Below are 19,551 nucleotides of genomic sequence, written 5' to 3'. Positions count from 1 at the left end.
GGAACTGCTTATTAAGGAAATGTCCCATAGCCTGGACTCAGGGTGCAGAGCCAAGGTCCTCAGCCTCTTGCCTGTCTGTCATCTAAGACTCCTGTCCTTCATGAAGCATTTATTTCTCAGGCCCCCTCTCATTTCCCAGGGAGCGCCAAGTGCAAACACTGGGTACAGTCTTTCTCCTACACACACACACACACACACACACACACACACACACACACATAATTTAGCTTCCAAGTCTTTCCATCCATTGTGTGTTAGTTCACAGAAAGTTATGGAGACACATACAGCATAACGCATCTCTTGGCTGAATCAAGTCTGTCTCTATTTCTGTACATTTAATCCCTTTTCAGTGATTTTCAGTCGCCATGAAAGTCTAGAGAACCATGGGAGAGGGAAGGTGGGACCTCACTGTCACTCACCCAGATAATGGCCACTGAAATTTTAGCCAGGAAAGAGAGATATAGATGGTGAGTACGAGAGCGTGACAATTGTTTGTTCATTCTTTTTGTCTTATCCACACTTAAGGGTGTAAAGTCAAGGCCAGGCAGAGATGGGGTAGAGCAGGGGGCACTTGAAACTGCTGCCACTTGCATCCCAGGAACCAGTTCTGCCCAGTTTGCACCAGCCCTGATAAGCAGCATTGAAAGAACAACCAGTTCTGGGAGAAAAATCTTCTTTGAAAAGCAACTTCAGGGCCTCCCCTGGTGGCGCAGCGGTTGAGCGCTGGGTTGCGAAGCTGCCCGCAGCCTCTGCAGCGCCAGTTCTATCCCCGGCCACCGGTGAGGGTCCCACATGGCGCGCAGACCTCTCCTGCCGCCCGCTGCTCCCCTCGGCAGTGTATTTCGTCAGTCTGCCTGTTCTGTTCCCTGCTCTGGCTCTGGTGAATTCTCTCACCCTCCTGCGCTTCTGACTGTACCCAGTGCTTGTATAAATAAATAAATAAATCTTTAAAAAAAAAAAAAAAAAAAAAAAAAAGAAAAGCAACTTCAGGGCCTCCCCTGGTGGGGCAGGTGGTTGAGCATCATGCTGTGAAGCTGTCCACAGCCTCTGCAGCACCAGTTCAATCCCAGCCAGCCAGCGAGGGTCCCACATGGTGTGGCAGACCTCTCCTGTCGTGCCCACTGCTCTCCTCAGCAGTGTATTTCATCAGTTTGCCCATTCTGATCCCCGCTCTATCTCTGGTGAATCCTCTCACTCTCCCGTGCATCTGGCCTGTACCCCAGTTCTTGTGTAAATAAATAAATAAATAAATATTTTTTTAAAAAAAAGAAAAGCAAAGCAACTTCAACTCCGCATTCTTCACCTCCGTCCAAGGCCAGACCCTGCCCTATAAAAGCTTGCCCTTGTCCCCCAATGGGTGCGACTTCTCCGACCCCCATGGGGGTTGGTAAACCTTGCCCGTGAGCACAATAAATTTCTTGCCTGTGAGAAACTTAGCCTGGCTTTCCTTTTCTTTACCACTCCAACCCTTTCAAAGGGATGGGGAAATAATATCATGGCCTGCTAAAACTAAAGATCTCACTCAAGCAATTCAATATTAAACTATCAGTAAATCCTTGATAACTAGATTATTTTTTCTTTTCTCCACTTTTTCTATGAAAAGACAATCAGATTTCAGATTAACACCAAATACTTTAAAAAAAAATCTAGGGGCCTCCCTGGTGGCGCAAGGGGTTAAGCATCAGCACTATGAAGCTATCCGCAGCCATTGTAGCATGAGTTCGATCCCTGGCCAGGGAGGCAACCCACATGGCGCAGCAGACCTCTCCTGTCTCACCCACTGCTCCCCTCAGCAGCGTATTTCAGTCAATCCACCTGTTCTGCTACTCACTCTGTCTCTGGTGAATCCTCTCACCAGAGAGCCTGTACCCTAGTTCTTGTATGCAAAAATAAGTAAATATTTTTAAAATAAATTAATGAATGAATGAATAAATAAATAAATAAATAAATAAATAAATAAAAATCCACATCAGGAAACAGAGAAAACAAGCCACAGACTGGATGAAAGTATTTCAAAATATATATCTGATAAAGTATTGTTAATCAAAATATTCAAAGAGCTTATAAAACTCAACAATAAAGAACTGAATGACTTAATTTAAAAATAAGCAAAAGACTGAACAAACACATGGCTAAAGAAGATAGACGGAGGCAAATAACACATAAGGAAAGACAGTCCTCACCATATGTCATCAGGAAAATGCAAATTTAAATGACGAGATATCATTATGGACTTACTGGAGTGACCAAAATTCAGATACTGACAACACCAAATGCTGGGAGGGTGTGGAGCAACAATACCTCTCATTAATTTCTGGCAAGAATAAAAAAATATGATGGCTAATTTGGAAGACAGTTTGGCCATTTCTTATAAACATAAAAATATTTTTACCATAAGATGTAGCAATCACATTCCTTGATATTTATTCAAACATCAAGTGCACACCAAATGTTTACAGCAGCATTATTTAAAATTGCCAAATTTGGGGCCTCCCCTGGTGGCGCAGCGGTTGAGCGCTGGGCTGCAAAGCTGCCCACAGCCTCTGCAGCGCCGGTTCAATCCCCGGCCACCGGCGAGGGTCCCACATGGCGCGCAGACTTCTCCTGCTGCGCTCGCTGCTCCCCTCAGCAGTGTCTTTCGTCAGTTTGCCTGTTCTGCTCCCTGCTCTAGCTCTGGTGAATTCTTTCACCTTCCCGTGCTTCTGACTGTACACAGTGCGTGTATAAATAAATAAATAAATAAATAAAATGTTTATTAAAAAATAAAAAATTAAAAAAAAAATTGCCAAATTTGGAAGCAACTAAAACAATGATGAATGGATGGGTGTATAGATAAACTGTGCCACATTCAGACCATGGAATATTATTCAGTATTAAAAGAAATCCACTATCAAGTTTTGAAAAGACACACAAAAAATTTTAAAAAGTCAAAGAAGTCAATCTGAAAAGCCTATATAATATATCATTCCAAATGTATGACATTCTGGAAAAGGCAAAGCTATGAAGACATTAAAAAGATCAGTGGTTGAGAGGGGATGGGTGAAGGGACGGGATGAATGGGTGCAGCCCAGAGGACTTTTCAGGCAATGATACTATTTTATGTGATTCTATAATGGCATAACATTAGAATGTATAACACTGAGAGTGAACAATAATGTGAATGATGGACTCTGGTAAGGTGTGTCAGTGGACCTTCATAGATTATAACAAATCACCAGTGTCCACCATGGTGGTATAAGATAGTGAGAGTGCAAAGAAAGTGCTTGTGTGAGGACAGAGAGCATATGAGAATACTGTATAAGTTCTGCTCGATTTCTGTGAACTTAAAACTGCTCTAATATATTGAGTCCATTTTCTCCACAGCTTGAATAATAAGACCCTCTCTCCAGACAGATGCTTCTGAAGTTCTAACTCTAGTATGACTACATTATGACCAGGATGGACGCAGCAAAGGGTCATACAATACACTGTATGAAAAATAATGTTTAAATTACTTACCCATTACTTCACTCAATGCTTATTGAGGTGCTGGGCTTTACTCCAGAGTCTTAGAATAGCTCTGAACCTGGCCTGGAGGAACTCACAGCAATGTGGACTGGACAAGTCTGCAAACAAACAATTGTACCGAGAAGTAGTAGTGTCTTATAGCAGTAAATGTAAATTGCTGTGGGAACCCAGAGGGGAAATGGAGATGGGCCTGGAGGAGACTTCTGGTTAGCAATGGGCGGACAACATTCATCGGTACCTTCACATACTCCTTATGTTACAACCCTACTGGGCACAGTACTGAGTAACAGGGAAACAAGAAGCCAGATGACACAGCCCCTGTGGTCAGGAAAATTGCAATTCAAAAGCCTTTATCTTGGGCCTCCCTGGTGGTGCAGGGGTTAAAGACAATGCCACTACAACACGAGTTCGATCCCGGCCAGGGAGCTAACCTACATGGAGCAGCAGACCTCTCCTGCCTTGCCCGCTGCTCCCCTCAGCAGTGTATGTCAGTAGATCTGCCTGTTCTGCTCCCCACTCTCTCTGGTGAATCCTCTCATCTCCCACACCTCAGGCTTACACCCCAGTTCTTATATGCATAAATAAATCTTTTTTAAAAAAAGCCTTTACTGTAATGACTGAAGAGCATAATATTTACATTGAACCAGGAAACCTTTCCAAAGAAGTCCAATTAATTTTAAAAATGTATGTTCAAATCACAGACTGTTAGTTTCAAGAGGGATGTGGAAATTGCTCTGGTACATTGGTTCTCAAACCTCGCTGCATCACAATTTTATAGTGACACCAATAACCAAGTTTCAACCCAGACCAATTAAATAAGAATATCTGGTGACTGACAGTTAAGTATTCTTGTTTTTAAAACATCTCTAAGGGAATCTGATGCATAGTAAGGAGTGAAAATGTCCGCTGACCTAATTCTGTCTTTTTACTGACTGAATCAGTATCAAAAAACTGAGGTCAAGATTATAGAGCTTAGTCGATATAACAAAATCCATGATACACCATACAAATTAAGAACATTACCAATTCCTCACATCTATCTAATTATACTCCTCCCAGTCCACTTTTTTATTTTCTATGATTGCCATTTTTATTAGTTTGTCCTGTGTGTATTTACTGTTTACCTAAATAATATACCATTTGGTGTAGTTGGTTTTGAGCTCCAAAGAGAAGGTATTTACCATAATATATATACCATATACATATACAAAGAGAGATATAGAACAGATATTCTCCTCTTTTTAGTAATCAACACTATGAATTTTAGCTGGAATCACTGCTACCTTGCAGTTATGTGTGAGCACGTAACCAAATGACTAAGTTTGGACAATATGTTATGAGCACAAATGATGTATTGAACTTCCACAACATATCAGACAGGGTACAATCTAACTAAGACTAAGATTTGGTGTTTGGCTCTATTGAAAAAATTCAATTGAAAAATTCAACTGATTCTGCCCAGACAGTAGGCGACAAGACTGATACTCAGACATTTCTCAAAAGTCTTCCATCAACCATTCTCACCGGCCAGAGAACAAGAGATAATTGAATTGCAAATATCAGACTGAGCGTGGTGACTTCCCACTGCTGATTGACGCAGGCCTACACAGGTGCCATAGCCATCCGAGGACAGTACCCAGCAGAGGACAGGTCTATGGGGTTGTCATCCATGCACACAATTGCAAGCCCACTCAGGCTCAGGGAACAATAATATGGGGTTTATTTAACAAACAGGGGAAACAAAGAGTTACAACAGCCACAAGTGGCTGGCTGTCTCACCTCAGATAGTGTCCAGAATTCAGAAGTCCCAAACAAAAGGCCACTTACCCAAGATGGCACCATCTGGACAAAGAGGGCCTGGAGCGAGTGGCAGCTGGAGGTGTCCACAGGCAGGGCTGCTGGGATGACACAGCAACAGCTCAAATCCACAGTCTGCAGGTCCCAATGAACAGATTCAGATGCTGGACTGAACAACCACAGAGGCAACAGTACCCAGAGGCATTGACAGGCGATCACATAAACAGCTCTTCGTGAGCCAAGGCAGGGAGTTCAGGAGACTGGAGTCAACGTCCAGGCGTCTTGTAGAGTGTGGGGAGTCTCAATGAGATCCCAAGTTGTCGCCTACATGGCCTTATATTCTCTTCAGAGTCCTTCACCCTACTTGCTCTCTCCTGATTAAACAATTTAACCCGGCAGGGCCCTGAGGGAGGGGCTGCCAGCACCTTTAGGCGAGGGCGGGTAAACCCACATTTTTCTGACGGTTCCTGCTGCTTACATGGCAGTAGGGAAAACGCCAGTCTTGCCCCGCAGTCCACACACTTCAGGCCAAGGATATCAAGACTATCTTTGCAGATGGTCTCATATAGTTACCATTGCACTGACTGAGAGATTTATGAGCTGAGCACAAAAGCTAGTAACTAAAAGAGATTTTGATACAGGGCAGCAAGGGGCACTAAAACTGGCCAAGGATTGTACCCAGATAGTTTACGGTCCCTGTTTGTTCTTCAGCCTTGCACACACTTGCAAGATAACTCAGGTTCAGAGAACAATAATGGGATTTATTTAACAAGCAAGGAAAAATAAAGAGTCACTGAGGTCACAAATAGCTGTTTACCTCACCCAAAGCAGTGTCCAGTGTGTTATAGTGCTAAACACAAACGCTCCCAAGGTGGCATCTCCCCACCACAGAGGACCTGGAGCACGTGGCAGCCAGACAATAGGCCGGGTTCCAACTCACAAAGACAGCAGGAGCCACAACAGGAGCCACTCACAGGAGCTGCTGAGATGCCCCAGTACAGCACCAGACAGTCGACAAGGGAAACAACAGCTGCGGTAGTCGAAGGATGGGACAAGGCAGCCACACTCACACAGCTCAGTGAGGCGCCTGCTCCGGGTTCTTCCCTCCCAGGTTTTAACAGCAGCAAAGCTGGTAACAGTTTCAGTCACTCAGCTACCTGCAAAGCCTCCAAACTTTTCTTCTCTGAGGTTGGCTGCTGGAATCCTCTCGATGTCCTGTGGAGGCCAGCAACAGCCTTCTGGAAGATCAGCGTGGTGGCGACAGAAATGGCTAACCCTGGAATTGCTGAAGATCCAAAAACTGAAATCCCAAATGCTGAATACCTAACTCTGAAACCTGAGGGCTGTTTCTGCAACCTCTTATATTTCTTATCAGCGTCTCCACCCCAGCGGATATTTTGTAGGTATTTCGCCTGGGGCTATTCATCCTCAGGAGCAGCCCCCTACAGAGGGGCCACCTGTAATAATCTTTGGCTCCAGCACCCGTTTACAATTTGACATTAAAAACTATGATCTGAAGAGATCATTGGATATATTGAATATTTACTTTCATACGAACCTAAATGAAAATTCAAAGACTGTAAGTTACTTGGTTTCTGAGTTATTAATGCCAAAAATTCTATTTTTTAGAATTGTGAGATTATTTAATACTTAAAGCCATAGTTAGGCTTCAAACCTGCAGTAGGAAAAATTGAGCTGCGAAGATTGTACAGTCCCTTCAAAAAAAGGCATGCTCACCAACACTTATTCCAGGCCTGTCTGTGAAAAAGGAAAGAAAACCCAGAGATAAAAGGTGAGGAACAAAGTCCAAAGTCCAAAGAAAAAGCCCAAATAAAAGGGTGGCTAAGTCCAAAGAATAGGCTGGGCTAGGTTAAGAACATGTTTTAATGCGAGGGAAGGGAGTCTCAACAACTCATATCTAGCAAGATTTGATAATCTTTGGTATTTCTCATCCCTTGCTTTCTAGGTGAGAGTTTTCACTGTAATTATCTTTTTCTTATTTGGATGAGTAAAGATATAGTGTAAGCTGTATATAAAAAAGATAAGTTAATTTTGTGCTGAGTTAATGTTCCAAAGAAAGTAGAGTCTGAGAAGCAACATGGTCTTAAAAAGATAAGGAAGAGCTATTAGGCTTAATACATGATTGCAGGCTCTTTATTTGGGTCTAAGTTGTTACAATTCCCTGCTAGTTAGCAGTCCATGTGGGCATCCTGTCTTAAGATGGGACCGTTCTACATGTGTTGTATTGACCTGAAACTGTCACACATCCACACCTAGCTGCAGAGGAGTTTTAAAAATGTGGTCTTAGCTGTGCAGTCATGTGATCACCTAAAACGCCATTACTAAAAGGACAAAAAAGGAAATGAATTTCTGGAGATAATTAGCAGTCACGTTAATCTATTATGTAATATTGAGTGTGAAGTATTGGGATGAAGGTACTTTGCTTTTTATTCTTTTTATCAGTAAACCTCAAGAAGAGACAATAAGACCTGATGGGAAGGAATAAGCATGACCCAGATAACCTGAATTTTATGCATTCATTAAATGGTATTTGGGGTTATTAGAAAAGAGTTTTGCTCTAGCGTGAGAAGAGAACATGTACTTAAATGCACTAAGGGAAAATGTGGCAGTTTTTCCACTCAAGTGAAGAATGTACATAGAGATTCACCATAGCATTCTTTGAGGATAGGATATTCAAGGAAATCTAAGTATTCATCTCTATGAGGGTAAATACTCTCCTAATCACTTGACCCCCTCTCCTTAGAGGTCTCCCTGGACTTGTATTTGTGAGAGAAAATGAGGTGTGGCTTGAGCTAACTCCCACACATCATTTGCTGCAGTGCCCCTGAGCTCCCGCTGTCCCTTGTCTGGTATCTCACTGCTGCCTCCACCTTAAAGCCTTCCTCTGCTTCTTACCTCTGCTCCCCCTACCCTGCATTCACTTAAAATGGATTTCCTTGTTTTCTTTTTCCCAACTTTATTTTTCCCCAGACTCTGTTAGCACCATCCAGTTCCCCAGCTGACCATCTTTGTGTTCCCTTTGGTTGTCCATACTGCTACTGCAACTGTCACATCACATGTGATGGTGCTGAATTGCATTTATTTACTTATGTGTGACTTTGCTCTTATGAGACTAAGAGTTCCCGGAGGTGAATTACAGTGTCATATTTGTCTTGTTATCCCCAACACTCTGGCTCTATGCCTATATATGTTTTGAGATATGCTAGAAGGAGTGAAAGTAGGGCAAGTGAGCTGGTGAGTGATGTGGTGGAACAGTCAGCCTCCCCCCACCACTCTGACACACCACCATGCAAGGCAGTCCTGCCTCTCACCTCCCAGTGATTAATGTGTTTGAAGAGTGAGGCTCGCCCCAGGACACAAAGCAGAAATTCACACCAGTCAAAGTGACAAGTGCACTGTCGTACTCATCTGAGGGTCCTGCTTCATCAAATCCACTTCAGAATCAGGAAGACGCTCTTGGCTACCTCCGTACTGCAGGCCATCTGGTCAGGTGGCAAAGCGCCCACTTCCAAGGTCAGTTTCTTACTGTCCTGGACTTTCCAGATTATGCTGCAGAGTAAAACTTCTCTCTAAACTGTCACAGGGAAGTCTTCAGAACCATCAGTAGCCCCTCCCTTATTAACTTTTTTTTTGTTTGTTTGTTTTTTTTAATAGAGGCATGTTTTATTTATTTATTTGTTTGTTTGTTTTGTTTTTGTTTATACATGCACTGGGTACAGTCAGAAGCGCGGGAGGGTGAGAGAATTCACCAGAGCCAGAGCGGGAGCAGAGCAGGCAGAAGGACCGAAGTACACTGCTGAGGGGAGCAGCGGGCGGCAGGAGAGGTCTGCGCGCCATGTGGGACCCTCCTTCGGTGGCCGGGGAGCAGCCAGGGATCGAACCGGCACCGCAGAGGCCGCGGGCAGCTTCGCAACCCAGCGCTCAACCGCTGCGCCACCGGGGAGGCCCCCTTTATTAACTTTTCTACTCTGTAATGGTCATTGTGATATTCTAACAGCCCCTGAGGGCAATGGGATAGTCTGGGAGGAAAAAAAGAAGTAAGACCCACTTCTTCTCTCCCTTTTTCATGAGGAAATTAGCAGTAAAGTGGCCTGTGGCAGGGAAACACTGACCAGCTTTCTGGGATCACAAGAATCTGCCCAGTTGGCTTGGTGGACACTGATCCTAAATCAAAGTATTCATTTCAGGAGTGATAGACATGAACTCTGCCCCACATCTAAATGATGATTCCTTTTGTGTTCAAAATAGATCTTAGCCCCAACAGCAGAACTAGAGATAAGAGGCTGCAGTGTGTATGTGCACATCTTGTTGGTACAGTTTTGGGTTGGCATTTGTCTGAAGGTTCCTCTAAATATCTGGAGACTAATGCTCTAATGATGAAAGGGACCCAGTAGCATAGAGAACACTGAAGATGAACAGTCATAAACAGTTCTTTACAAATGAGGGGAATTATGTGTCAAAATGAAAAGGAGAGCCACACTGCAGAGAGTTCCCAGGGACAAGATGGGAAAGGAAATTGGCTTCCTGTGAAACTGGCACAAATACTCTCGTGCATGGTCAGTGCTTACTGTCAGGTATTTCATCTCCCTGTAGGTAATTCTCTCTGTGTAGATACCTGAAGGGAAATTTGCTGAAACTATAAATAACTAAACAGAGAGCAAATATATTAGAGGATTGTCTGAAAATACATTTCTAACTCTGCCATATTTTCCTATATATTGGGGGATGAAAGAGGAAATAGAAAAGGAGGGGGATAGAAGATTCAACATTAAGGCTACTTTCTCTATAAAGCCCCCCTTAAGCACTGCAATCCACAGCAATCTTTCCTTTTCCCTAAATGCCTATCAGATATCGCTTTTTACTATGCTCTGTACTGACTTGCAGTATTGGATATCAACTCACGATCCAAGAAGTGGTCTCCCCCATTAGCTGCAAGATCCTTGAGGACAGGGTATCTTCTCATTCTTCACACTACAGTGACTGAATATAGCAGATGCTCAAAGTATTTTTTTGTGTAATGCCACCAGCAAATAACCTCAAATTACAAACAGGATTGTGTTAGGCAGTATATAAAATTAAAGAAATAAATATATCTCTGTATAAATATATGTAAATATATTTAATTTAATTTAATTTAAATATATTAATAAATATATTTAAATATAAATATATAAATAAATATATCTCTGTTTTATGTTTGTATTTCACAATTCCTGAGGACAAGTTAGGTGAATGTGTTCAGGCCAGGAGGGCGGAGCTGGGGGAAGCAGGGTAAATGTTTAAATGTGTGGGGTCAATGGAAAAAAAAAATGCCCACATGGGATTTAAATAAACTGGGTTATTCAAAGTTTGCCAAAGCGGTGAAAGATACTTATAGACTTCAGTGAATATAATGAGAGCTGGAAGTCTGGTCTTCGATGCTCATTTCCTGCATTGCGGCTCGCTAACCCACCCTTACCACGGTGGGAATCAGGGGCCACCCCTGAGCTCTCAGGTTGCAAAGAATCCGAGAACGGTTTGCGCTGAGCGGTCACGGCGGCTTGTCACCACCAGGGGGCGCCTGGACGCTCCGCTCCTCCCGGCGCGCGGTCGCTCTCCCAGCATGCCTCGCGCCGCGGACGTCGATCCGGAAGTTGTCGCCGGCGGCCGGCCGGCCGGCAGCCCTACCCCAAACCTGGCTGCTGAGCCCGGTGGCCCCGGCCGCGTTTGCCTGGCCGAGGCTTCCGCGAGGCCGGCGGAAAAGACACCATTGAACTCACTGCCCGCCGGGCTCTGTCTGGGCGCGCCCCTACCCCCGGCGCTGTGCGACCCGCTGCTGTCCCGCCCCAGTCGTCAGCTTCTTGTAAGTGCTTGGCGAGGGGGCCCCTCCCCCAAGGCTCCGACCGTCCTCCTGGGGCCGCGCAGTGGCCTCGACTGAAAAGGTGACCGATTTACCTTGAGCGCAGCGTCTCTGGAAGGGGCTGGAGCGAGTGCGAGCAGCAGAGCTACCTATGTGGCTGGGGGATGTCGAGGGCCCAGAGCCCCTTCCTGGACTCTGAATAGCACCCCAGGTTGCCTCGTCTCCGGGACACACTGAATGCCCCAGACCCTAATTCGGAAGTGAAATAGAGGCTGGCTGTCTAGGGGAGCCACCTGATCCTTTCAGCCATGAAGGCAGAAACACCATCCTCCCTCCCGGAGATCCCAGCTGGGTGCAGCGGTGGCCTCAATAGCCTGCTGAGTAGCCGGAAGCTGGTGGCTGTGGGGGTCCTACTTGGCTGGCTTCTGGTCATCCACTTTCTGGTCAATGTGTGGCTTCTGTGTCTTCTGTCTGCCTTGCTGGTGGTGCTGGGAGGATGGCTAGGACCAAACGCCATTGTGGGGGCTTCAGGTCGACTGCACCTGGAACGCTTTATCCAGATAACCACTTGCCCACCAAATCCCCAGGCAGAGAGGCAACTGGAACAAGAGATCAACTGCACCATCCAGATGATCATGAGGGATTTTGTGTCATCCTGGTACCGCTCAGTGAGCCAGGAACCAGCATTTGAGGAAGAAATGGAGGCTGCCATGAAAGGGTTGGTTCACGACCTCCGGAGGAGAATGAGCCAGGTGGACAGTCATGCTCTTACCCAGAGGGTTCTGACTCTCTGTGGTTGTCACCTGCAGAGCTATATTCATGCAAAGAAAGCCACAGCGGGAAAACAAAGTGAGCCCTCAGTTGAGTCCTGCCAGCTTTGGGAAGCTTATTGCCAGGTTACTGCCCCACATCCTGCAGTACAAAACCCCAGTGCTGAGGTCATCTATACACGAGGCATTGTGGATATATTGCTTCAAGGACTAGTGCCAAAGCCTCACTTAGAGACCCGGACTGGACGCCATGTAGTGGTCGAACTCATTACTTGCAATGTAATCTTACCATTGATCAACAAGCTGTCAGACCCTGACTGGATTCACCTTGTACTTGTGGGCATCTTTTCCAAAGCCAGAAACAATCCAGCAGTAGTTAAACCACTCTGCCTAGCCAGTACCCTGGAAGAGCCCTTAGTGCCCACATCTCTACCACTGGTTGTTGAGGCACAGAATCTGCCAGAGGCAAGAGCCCCTTCCCCAGCAACAGTCCCAGTGTTTCCAAACAGTGATGAACCAGAGGGACCTTCACATCCAGTTGTTGAAGAAAGTCATGACACCGTAGATGGAGATTTGGGTGAAATAAAAGAAAGAAAAATTGCTAACTCATCTCATTTCCTGCAGCCAGATATTCGAGGCCCTCTGTTCTTATGTGAAGACCCAGAGCTGGAGTCTCCACTGTGTGAACTGAGCAAAGAATCCATAATGCTTGTGACCTCAGGCAACTTCCTATCTGACAGAATCCAGGATGCCCTGTGTGCCCTAGAGAATTCTCAGTCTCTAGAATCTAAGGATGGTGAGGGATGTGAAGGAGTTGAAGGAACAGAAGCTGAGGAGGGTCCAGTGACAGAAACAGGCCTACTGGTCTCCATGCTGAATTCCTGCCCTGAGATTCAGGTTGACACGGCAGACAAGGAGGTAGAGCATAGAGATGCTACATCTCTTACAGATTTGCTGGCAAGTCCAGAAACAGCCTGCCCCGCACGACCCTCATGCTTAGAGAAGGATCTCACCAATGGTGTGAGTTCCCTCGATCCTAATCTGCCACAGGTTCTGCTTTCTTCCTCTCCAACCGGTCCTCTCAGCTCAGCCACCTTCAGCTTTGAGCCCCTGAGCAGTCCAGATGGCCCAGTTGTCATCCAGAACCTGCGTATCACTGGCACCATTACTGCTCGAGAACACAGTGGCACTGGATTCCACCCATACACACTCTACACAGTGAAGGTAACAGGATTAGAACTGTGGTCACCTGTTCTGTGCTGGGAATGGGTTTGGAAAACAGCGAAGCAAGTGTTCTGAGAGCCTGCTCTTAGTTTACTATTTAATTCAGCAGGCATCTGTATGTGAACGGTTGAAGCTCATACATAAAGCAGTCATTTTATCTAATATTCTACCAGTATATTTTATCCATTACTCAATCTTAGAATTTTAGGGTGGTTAGGATACTGATGGTCATATTTTCCAGTGGTTCCCAAACCTAGCTGCTCTTCAAAAATCACTTGGACTCCTTTTTATGATAGACTGATAGATTCTAAATGAGAATTCCTAACAGTGGATCCTAACATTCTATTTTTTTTTAATACAAGTCTTCAAGTGACTTGGAGGAAGCCTATCCTAAAGCCAGTTTTACAAAACTGGCTCTTATCAAGCCAACTATCTAATATATGAACCCTCTTCATATCTGCTAAGTGGTTCCCCCATTTTTTTAAAGTGGTGTCTACTTTTGTGCTTAAATATCTCTAGGAATAAGGAACTTGCTGCCTTCTGAGGTATTTAGAGGTAAATAACTCTCCTTCCTAAAACAAAATACAAAAGATGCTACTGTTTAAAAAGAAAGAAGTTAGCGAGGAAGATGTCTGGAAAGAGAATTTCTGCATGAGACTCTATACATTGAATTTTACTTGCCTCCCCCTTGGATTTTTTATTTTGAGTCCGAAAACTGTGATCATGAGCAAACTTTGGTGATGTGCCTTCTATTTTATACTGTCTTTAGGGTTTGAAAAGTAGTTATGTAGACATTTTTATAAGTAAAGAAAGTTTTTGTGGGAGGGAACTTAGAGATGGAAGGAGGAGAGCAAAGCAGTAAAATTATTTTCTAACTTTCTCAGCGATTTATGTTGGGAAATACATCTCTTTTCTTAATCCAGCCATTCTTGGAATTTGAGTTATTCATTACAACGTAAGGCAGCAGTCAGCTGGTAAGGTCAGGAGTAAAATAGGAACATCTCCCTCCCTTTACCTCTACACTGCTCTTACTGTGCGACCGTTGAGCTAATGCAATTAACAAATGTGTTCATTCAACAGTATGAGACAGCCCTCGACAGTGAGCACAGCAGCAGCCTGCAGCAGCTAGCCTACCACACTGTAAATCGCCGCTACCGCGAGTTCCTGAATCTGCAGACCCGTCTGGAGGAGAAATCAGATCTACGGAAGTTCATCAAAAGTCAGGAATTTCCTTTGCCCCACACTGCCTTCTTGCTTTTCACATCTAGCCACCCTGGTTTGGGAGACTGAGGGGCCTATAGGTTTGTGGGGAGGGATGGAGGAGCATCAGAGGTACTGTGCTCCCCCAATTTTTCAGGTGTTTGGGGTTTTAGTATTGGACAGCACTGAGTAATTCTGAGGTACCCCAGTGCCACTGAGTACTTTATTCTGGGATCCTGTCTAGCTTAAGCTTCAGAAAGCTTTCACATTTCCACTGATTCCTGTGAGGTAGTGTGAGGAGTTAAAGTAACTTTTCTAGATTCATAGACTGATTACTCTTAAAAATTAAATTATCCAGAAATACTTGCCACCTTTCTTTAGCCACCGGGGGTGGGGTGTGTGTGTGTGTGTGTGTGCGCGCGCGTGCGTGCTGTTTCACACCTGTAAGGCTCAGAAACAGTGAGAAAATGTAATAAAATTTAATTCTGAAAATAAGCTAGGAAGGAGCTGCTTTGTTTTTAAAAGTGCTGATAATCACCCAAATAAACATTTGAATCAGTCTAGGCCTAAATTATGTATTTTAGTTATGCATTTTCTTAAAATCAACAGCTAATACTGAGCTAATACTCAGCTAAGCTTGAGCATATGTGCCAGGTTTTTTTCTTAGCATTGTACACATAATGGCTCATTTAATTCTCATAACAGCTAATGAGATAGGTACTATCATTAGTTCGATTTTATAGGAAAGAAACAAAGTTAAACAAAGATTATGTAACTTGCCTGAGGTCATTATTATAGTAGGGATTGAATCAAATTATAAACTTGGGCAGTTATACTTCAGATTCATCCATAAGCACTGTACCATACAGCCGCTTATACCTTATATTGTTATTAAATAATGAGAATAGGCTGTGTGATTGGGGTACGTTTGGAACTCCTGAACTATTAAGTCTCAGGGAAATATATTCAACAGTTCTGTTTGCCCTACCTCTACGATGGTTGTTTATATGGAATAGTTCTCAGTAACTATTAATGATTTTTTTTTTTTAAGATGTGAAGGGTCCGAAAAAGCTCTTTCCAGATCTTCCATTTGGAAACATGGATAATGACAGAGTAGAAGCACGTAAGAGCCTCCTGGAATCATTCCTAAAGGTTAGAGTTGTGATTTGACTCTGCGTTCATTCTAATCACTAAACATCCAAGCTGAGTAGAGAGATCTGGGGACTGGAATTTATCTTTGAAGTCCTTCTTATATCTTTTGCAGCAACTCTGTGCCATTCCGGAGATTGCAAATAGTGAAGAGGTGCAGGAGTTCCTTGCTTTGAACACAGATGCTCGTATTGCCTTTGTCAAGAAGCCATTCATGGTCTCCAGAATAGACAAGGTACAGCAGGGCCTTGTGCTCAATTTTAGTTTTTCATCAAAATGGAGGTGGTGCTTCAAAAATAGGGAAGGTGGTGTGTAGGGAGAGATAGCACAGAGGAATCAATAGAATATGGACTGGAATTTTCAAGATCTCTTGCTAAATATTGGTTGGACCACCAACTTGCTGAATTATAGTAAGCAGCTATGAGGACACTCTATAAATGGACATATATATATCCTGGGACTATTAAGACATTGTTATTCTAGAAAATGATGTAATGACAGATCTTACCTCCAGAGATAGGTAGGGACACACAGGTCTCTCCTGGAAGTGAAGGTCACTCTCAGCACTGGTCACTCAGAAGGAGGGCCCAGACAGAACACTAAGCTGAGTTGTACCCTCTAGAATCTCCAGGGCAGGAGTCCAAGGTTTATGTTTATCAGAAGATGGCATATGTTTGAAAAGGTTAGAAAACACTGACTCATAGATAAAAGAGGGGTGTCCCTCTTCTCATAGATTTCAGAGATAAAATGATAAAGTGGAGTTTCATGTGGTAGGAGTAAGGAGACATACATACTATGAGGAAAAAACTGCAACCTAGAAAAGAATGCCTTTAGAAAATCCCCAGAGTTCCATGCAAATGTGTTTATCCATGCAGGTGTATTCACTCATTGATTCAACATCAACTTATTAGATGCTTGTTTAAATCCATGTAGTATACTGTTGCTGGTGAAATCAGCAGATAAGGACCCCCCACAGTCTACAATTTTGTGAAACTTGAGAGCAGGTTGTATTTTCTAAGCAAATATCTGCATTCATGCTATCCTCAAGTTCTTTCCCTGGTTTATTATCCCTCATTCTTACTGTAGTCTTTGTGGACCATTTCAGCTTTTTCTTAGCTTTGCTGGCTGTGCTTGTAGAGGAGAACACAAGAATGACTAAAGAAGGCAGGGTACTGGGCTCTACTTTGAGCCAGCAGTGATTATTAGGAAAAGAAACCAGAGGGAAAGTATATGTCTTCTCCTGATTCTTTGATATCTTAGGATTTTATTTGTTTGTACATTTTCCTTTCCAACAAATATCTATTGGACATATTCCCATTTTGAAAATTAGTGATAATTCTTACTCTTCAGTGAGGGTTGTTTTATGTGGTCTTTATGAGTTTATAACAACTCCAGTTTCCTTAAATTTGGCTTGTGTGGTTTTTGCTATTGCTGTATTGATGAAGAAAAATTGTTTGAAATACCAGAACAACAAATTACTCTGAACATGTTTACATTATATATTACTTAGACTATATTTCTCATTTTGATAATCATCACTCTCTTTTCTCTATATATTTCTATATTACCTATTCTTGGTGAAAGTATTATCTATTCTATATTACCGTCATCTTGGTGAAAGTATTATCAATTTCGAAAGTAAAGATCATTCTTTTATCTAAGAAGAATGAAATTGAAAATGGAAGTATTTCATCAGCTTGCAGAACTCCCATATTTCTACTTATCTCATTGTCGTCTTTCCCCATGGCACTGTGTGTCCTAATTCTGTGAGGAGGGAGATTTTTGTGGCCATAGAGAAAGAGGATCAGTGCCACTAAGTCATTAACTAGTATCTATCCTGGTAAGATTCTGCCTAGATAGTCTGGCTGTCTACTCGTCTTGACTACATAAAGCACTGAGACAGCTTCTCATTAGGTGGTTTCTGTCTGACCCTATATCTCTGACCCCTGCAGATGGTGGTGAGTGCTATTGTGGACACCTTGAAGACAGCATTTCCTCGCTCTGAACCCCAGAGCCCCACAGAGGAGCTGAGTGAGGCGGAGACAGAAAGCAAGCCCCAGACTGAAGGCAAGAAGGCTAGCAAGTGAGAAGCCATTCAGTCACCCAGGGACCCTTCCCAATTCTCAGGTTGATCCCTAATCCTCAGCTGATGCCCATCCTTAGTTTCAAGCCCTAGAAGAAAGAAAGATGGGTCATACACACCAGTTTTTTTGTTTGTTTGTTTGTTTGTTTGTTTTAAGATTTATTTATTTATTTATTTATACAAGCACTGGGTACAGTCAGAAGCGCGGGAGGGTGAGAGAATTCACCAGAGCCAGAGCAGGGATCAGAGCAGGCAGAAGGACCTAAGCACACTGCTGAGGGGAGCAGCGGGTGGCAGGAGAGGTCTGCGCACCATGCTGGACCCTCCTCCGGTGGCCGGGGAGCAGCCGGGGATCAAACCGGCGCTGCAGAGGCCACGGGCAGCTTTGCAACCCAGCACTCAACCACTGCGCCACCGGGGAGGCCCATACATACCAGTTTTTATGCAAAGTCAGACCACATACTCAGTGTTCCACCCAAAGATCCTGAAATTCTGCATAGGCAGCCCTGATGAATGTTTGCTTTTGTCATGGGACCTGAGGCTCAAACTGACCAGGGAATTTTGACTGGGAGGAAAATTTTGGAATATGGAGAGTCTCATTTTCTTTTTTCCTGGAAAATCGAGATATTTCTTTACTGTTAAGACTTAAATCTTATGACTTATTTTTGGTTGCCATCATTTCTGGAAATCTTGACTCAGAAGTAGCATATATTAGCAGTAAATATGAAAGGGCTAGTACGGATCCCTGTAGGGCGTATATCAGTAACTGGTTACTAAACTAGATCCTCCATTAGGATCCTAGAAGTAGCTTTCAAAGCCAACACATGGAGGGAGAGGAAACCATATTTACCCTTCCTGGAAACTTCATCTGTATCTGGGCTGTTAGGAAGACAGACTATAAGCAGGAGCGACTGTGTGTGTGTGAAAGTCTATCTAGATGACTGGCTGTTTCTGTCTCCGTGTTTGCTTCATGGGCTAGCAATAACAGACTCACAGTTCTTAGTCTTTTTATTTCCAGGGTGCATATTTTGAAGGATGATCATGATGCCTTTGTTTAGTAGAACCATATTCCTTGAAACACTGAAGTTAGCACTTGCAGCCCCTTCCCTGCATTTATTTAGAATATTAGGGGAATAAATGGATGTGCAAAAAGGGTACCACCATCAACTTCAGAAAATCCTGTTCTATTTAATCTTCAGCAGATTTGTAATGAGTGCGAGGTATGTGCTAGCTACTCCTCTAGCCTATAGAGAGAGAACCACAACACACTGGTCCTTATTTTACATTAGCAACTGTCCTTTTGCAGATGCATTCTAGAGATCACTTAGTGCAGGAATTGTACTGTATGTTAAGAGTTGCCAGAATATTTATTGTTAGAGTGGTTTCAGAACCAGGTCTCTCCTAACAGCTTTGACCATTGTAAGCTCCCATAAATCAGTGTGAATGTTGTTATTTTAAGATATTAATACTGGTTAGTTCTTTATGTCGGAATCCAGACTATGAATTACATTTTGTTTCTGCTCTTGTTTCTATACCAGGTCCAGATTGAGGTTTTCATCCAGTAAAATTGCTCCAGCACTAAGTATGACTGACACACATGAAAAGATTCTCTATTGTCTCCAGGATGGCAGTGTGGTAAGACACTCCTAGAATTGATAAGTGGGATATTGATCCTGCAGTTAAAGGCCATTGAGACATCTTCCAATCAGAAAGGACATAGGTGCCTTGCGAAAGGACTTATCCAATACCTAGATCTCCAATTTTTACTCTAATGTATTTTGGTGGTTAGGAATTCCTACTAGTTTTGGGTGGGTAGTTTTGGGTTAGGTTTGGATAATGGAAGACAGAATGAGAAATTCCTGGAAAAGAACAGATGACTCAAAAGTATTTAAAGCAAGTGCGAATCCAAAAGCATTGCTTACTTATAGTGCATGTGAAAAATAATAATAATAATAGAATTT

The 19,551-nt window shown here is 43.5% G+C and overlaps 1 protein-coding gene across 5 annotated transcripts in view; it reads left to right on the top strand.

Annotated features, from left to right (window-relative positions):
- The first annotated feature begins 10,983 nt into the window (after window positions 1-10,983).
- Window positions 10,984-19,551, top strand: part of SNX19 (sorting nexin 19) — a 31,667-nt gene continuing 23,099 nt past the window's right edge. For 3 of the 5 annotated variants that reach the window (XM_037505645.2, XM_037505648.2, XM_054693208.1), the window contains exons 1-6: window positions 10,985-13,158; window positions 14,239-14,377; window positions 15,410-15,510; window positions 15,623-15,742; window positions 17,460-17,590; window positions 19,129-19,225. In XM_037505645.2, the coding sequence (XP_037361542.1) occupies window positions 11,473-13,158; window positions 14,239-14,377; window positions 15,410-15,510; window positions 15,623-15,742; window positions 17,460-17,590; window positions 19,129-19,225 (2,274 nt within the window). In that variant the 5' untranslated portion in view covers window positions 10,985-11,472. Of the gene's footprint in view, window positions 13,159-14,238; window positions 14,378-15,409; window positions 15,511-15,622; window positions 15,743-17,459; window positions 17,591-19,128; window positions 19,226-19,551 lie in introns of all 5 variants that reach the window. The other 2 variants (XM_037505647.2, XM_037505646.2) reach the window with 2 other exon arrangements.

Source organism: Talpa occidentalis, unplaced genomic scaffold (assembly GCF_014898055.3).
Source record: "Talpa occidentalis isolate TD23 unplaced genomic scaffold, MPIMG_talOcc4v2.1 talOcc4.12, whole genome shotgun sequence".
Taxonomy (NCBI): Eukaryota; Metazoa; Chordata; class Mammalia; order Eulipotyphla; family Talpidae; genus Talpa; species Talpa occidentalis.
This window is presented reverse-complemented; position numbering and strand designations above follow the sequence as displayed.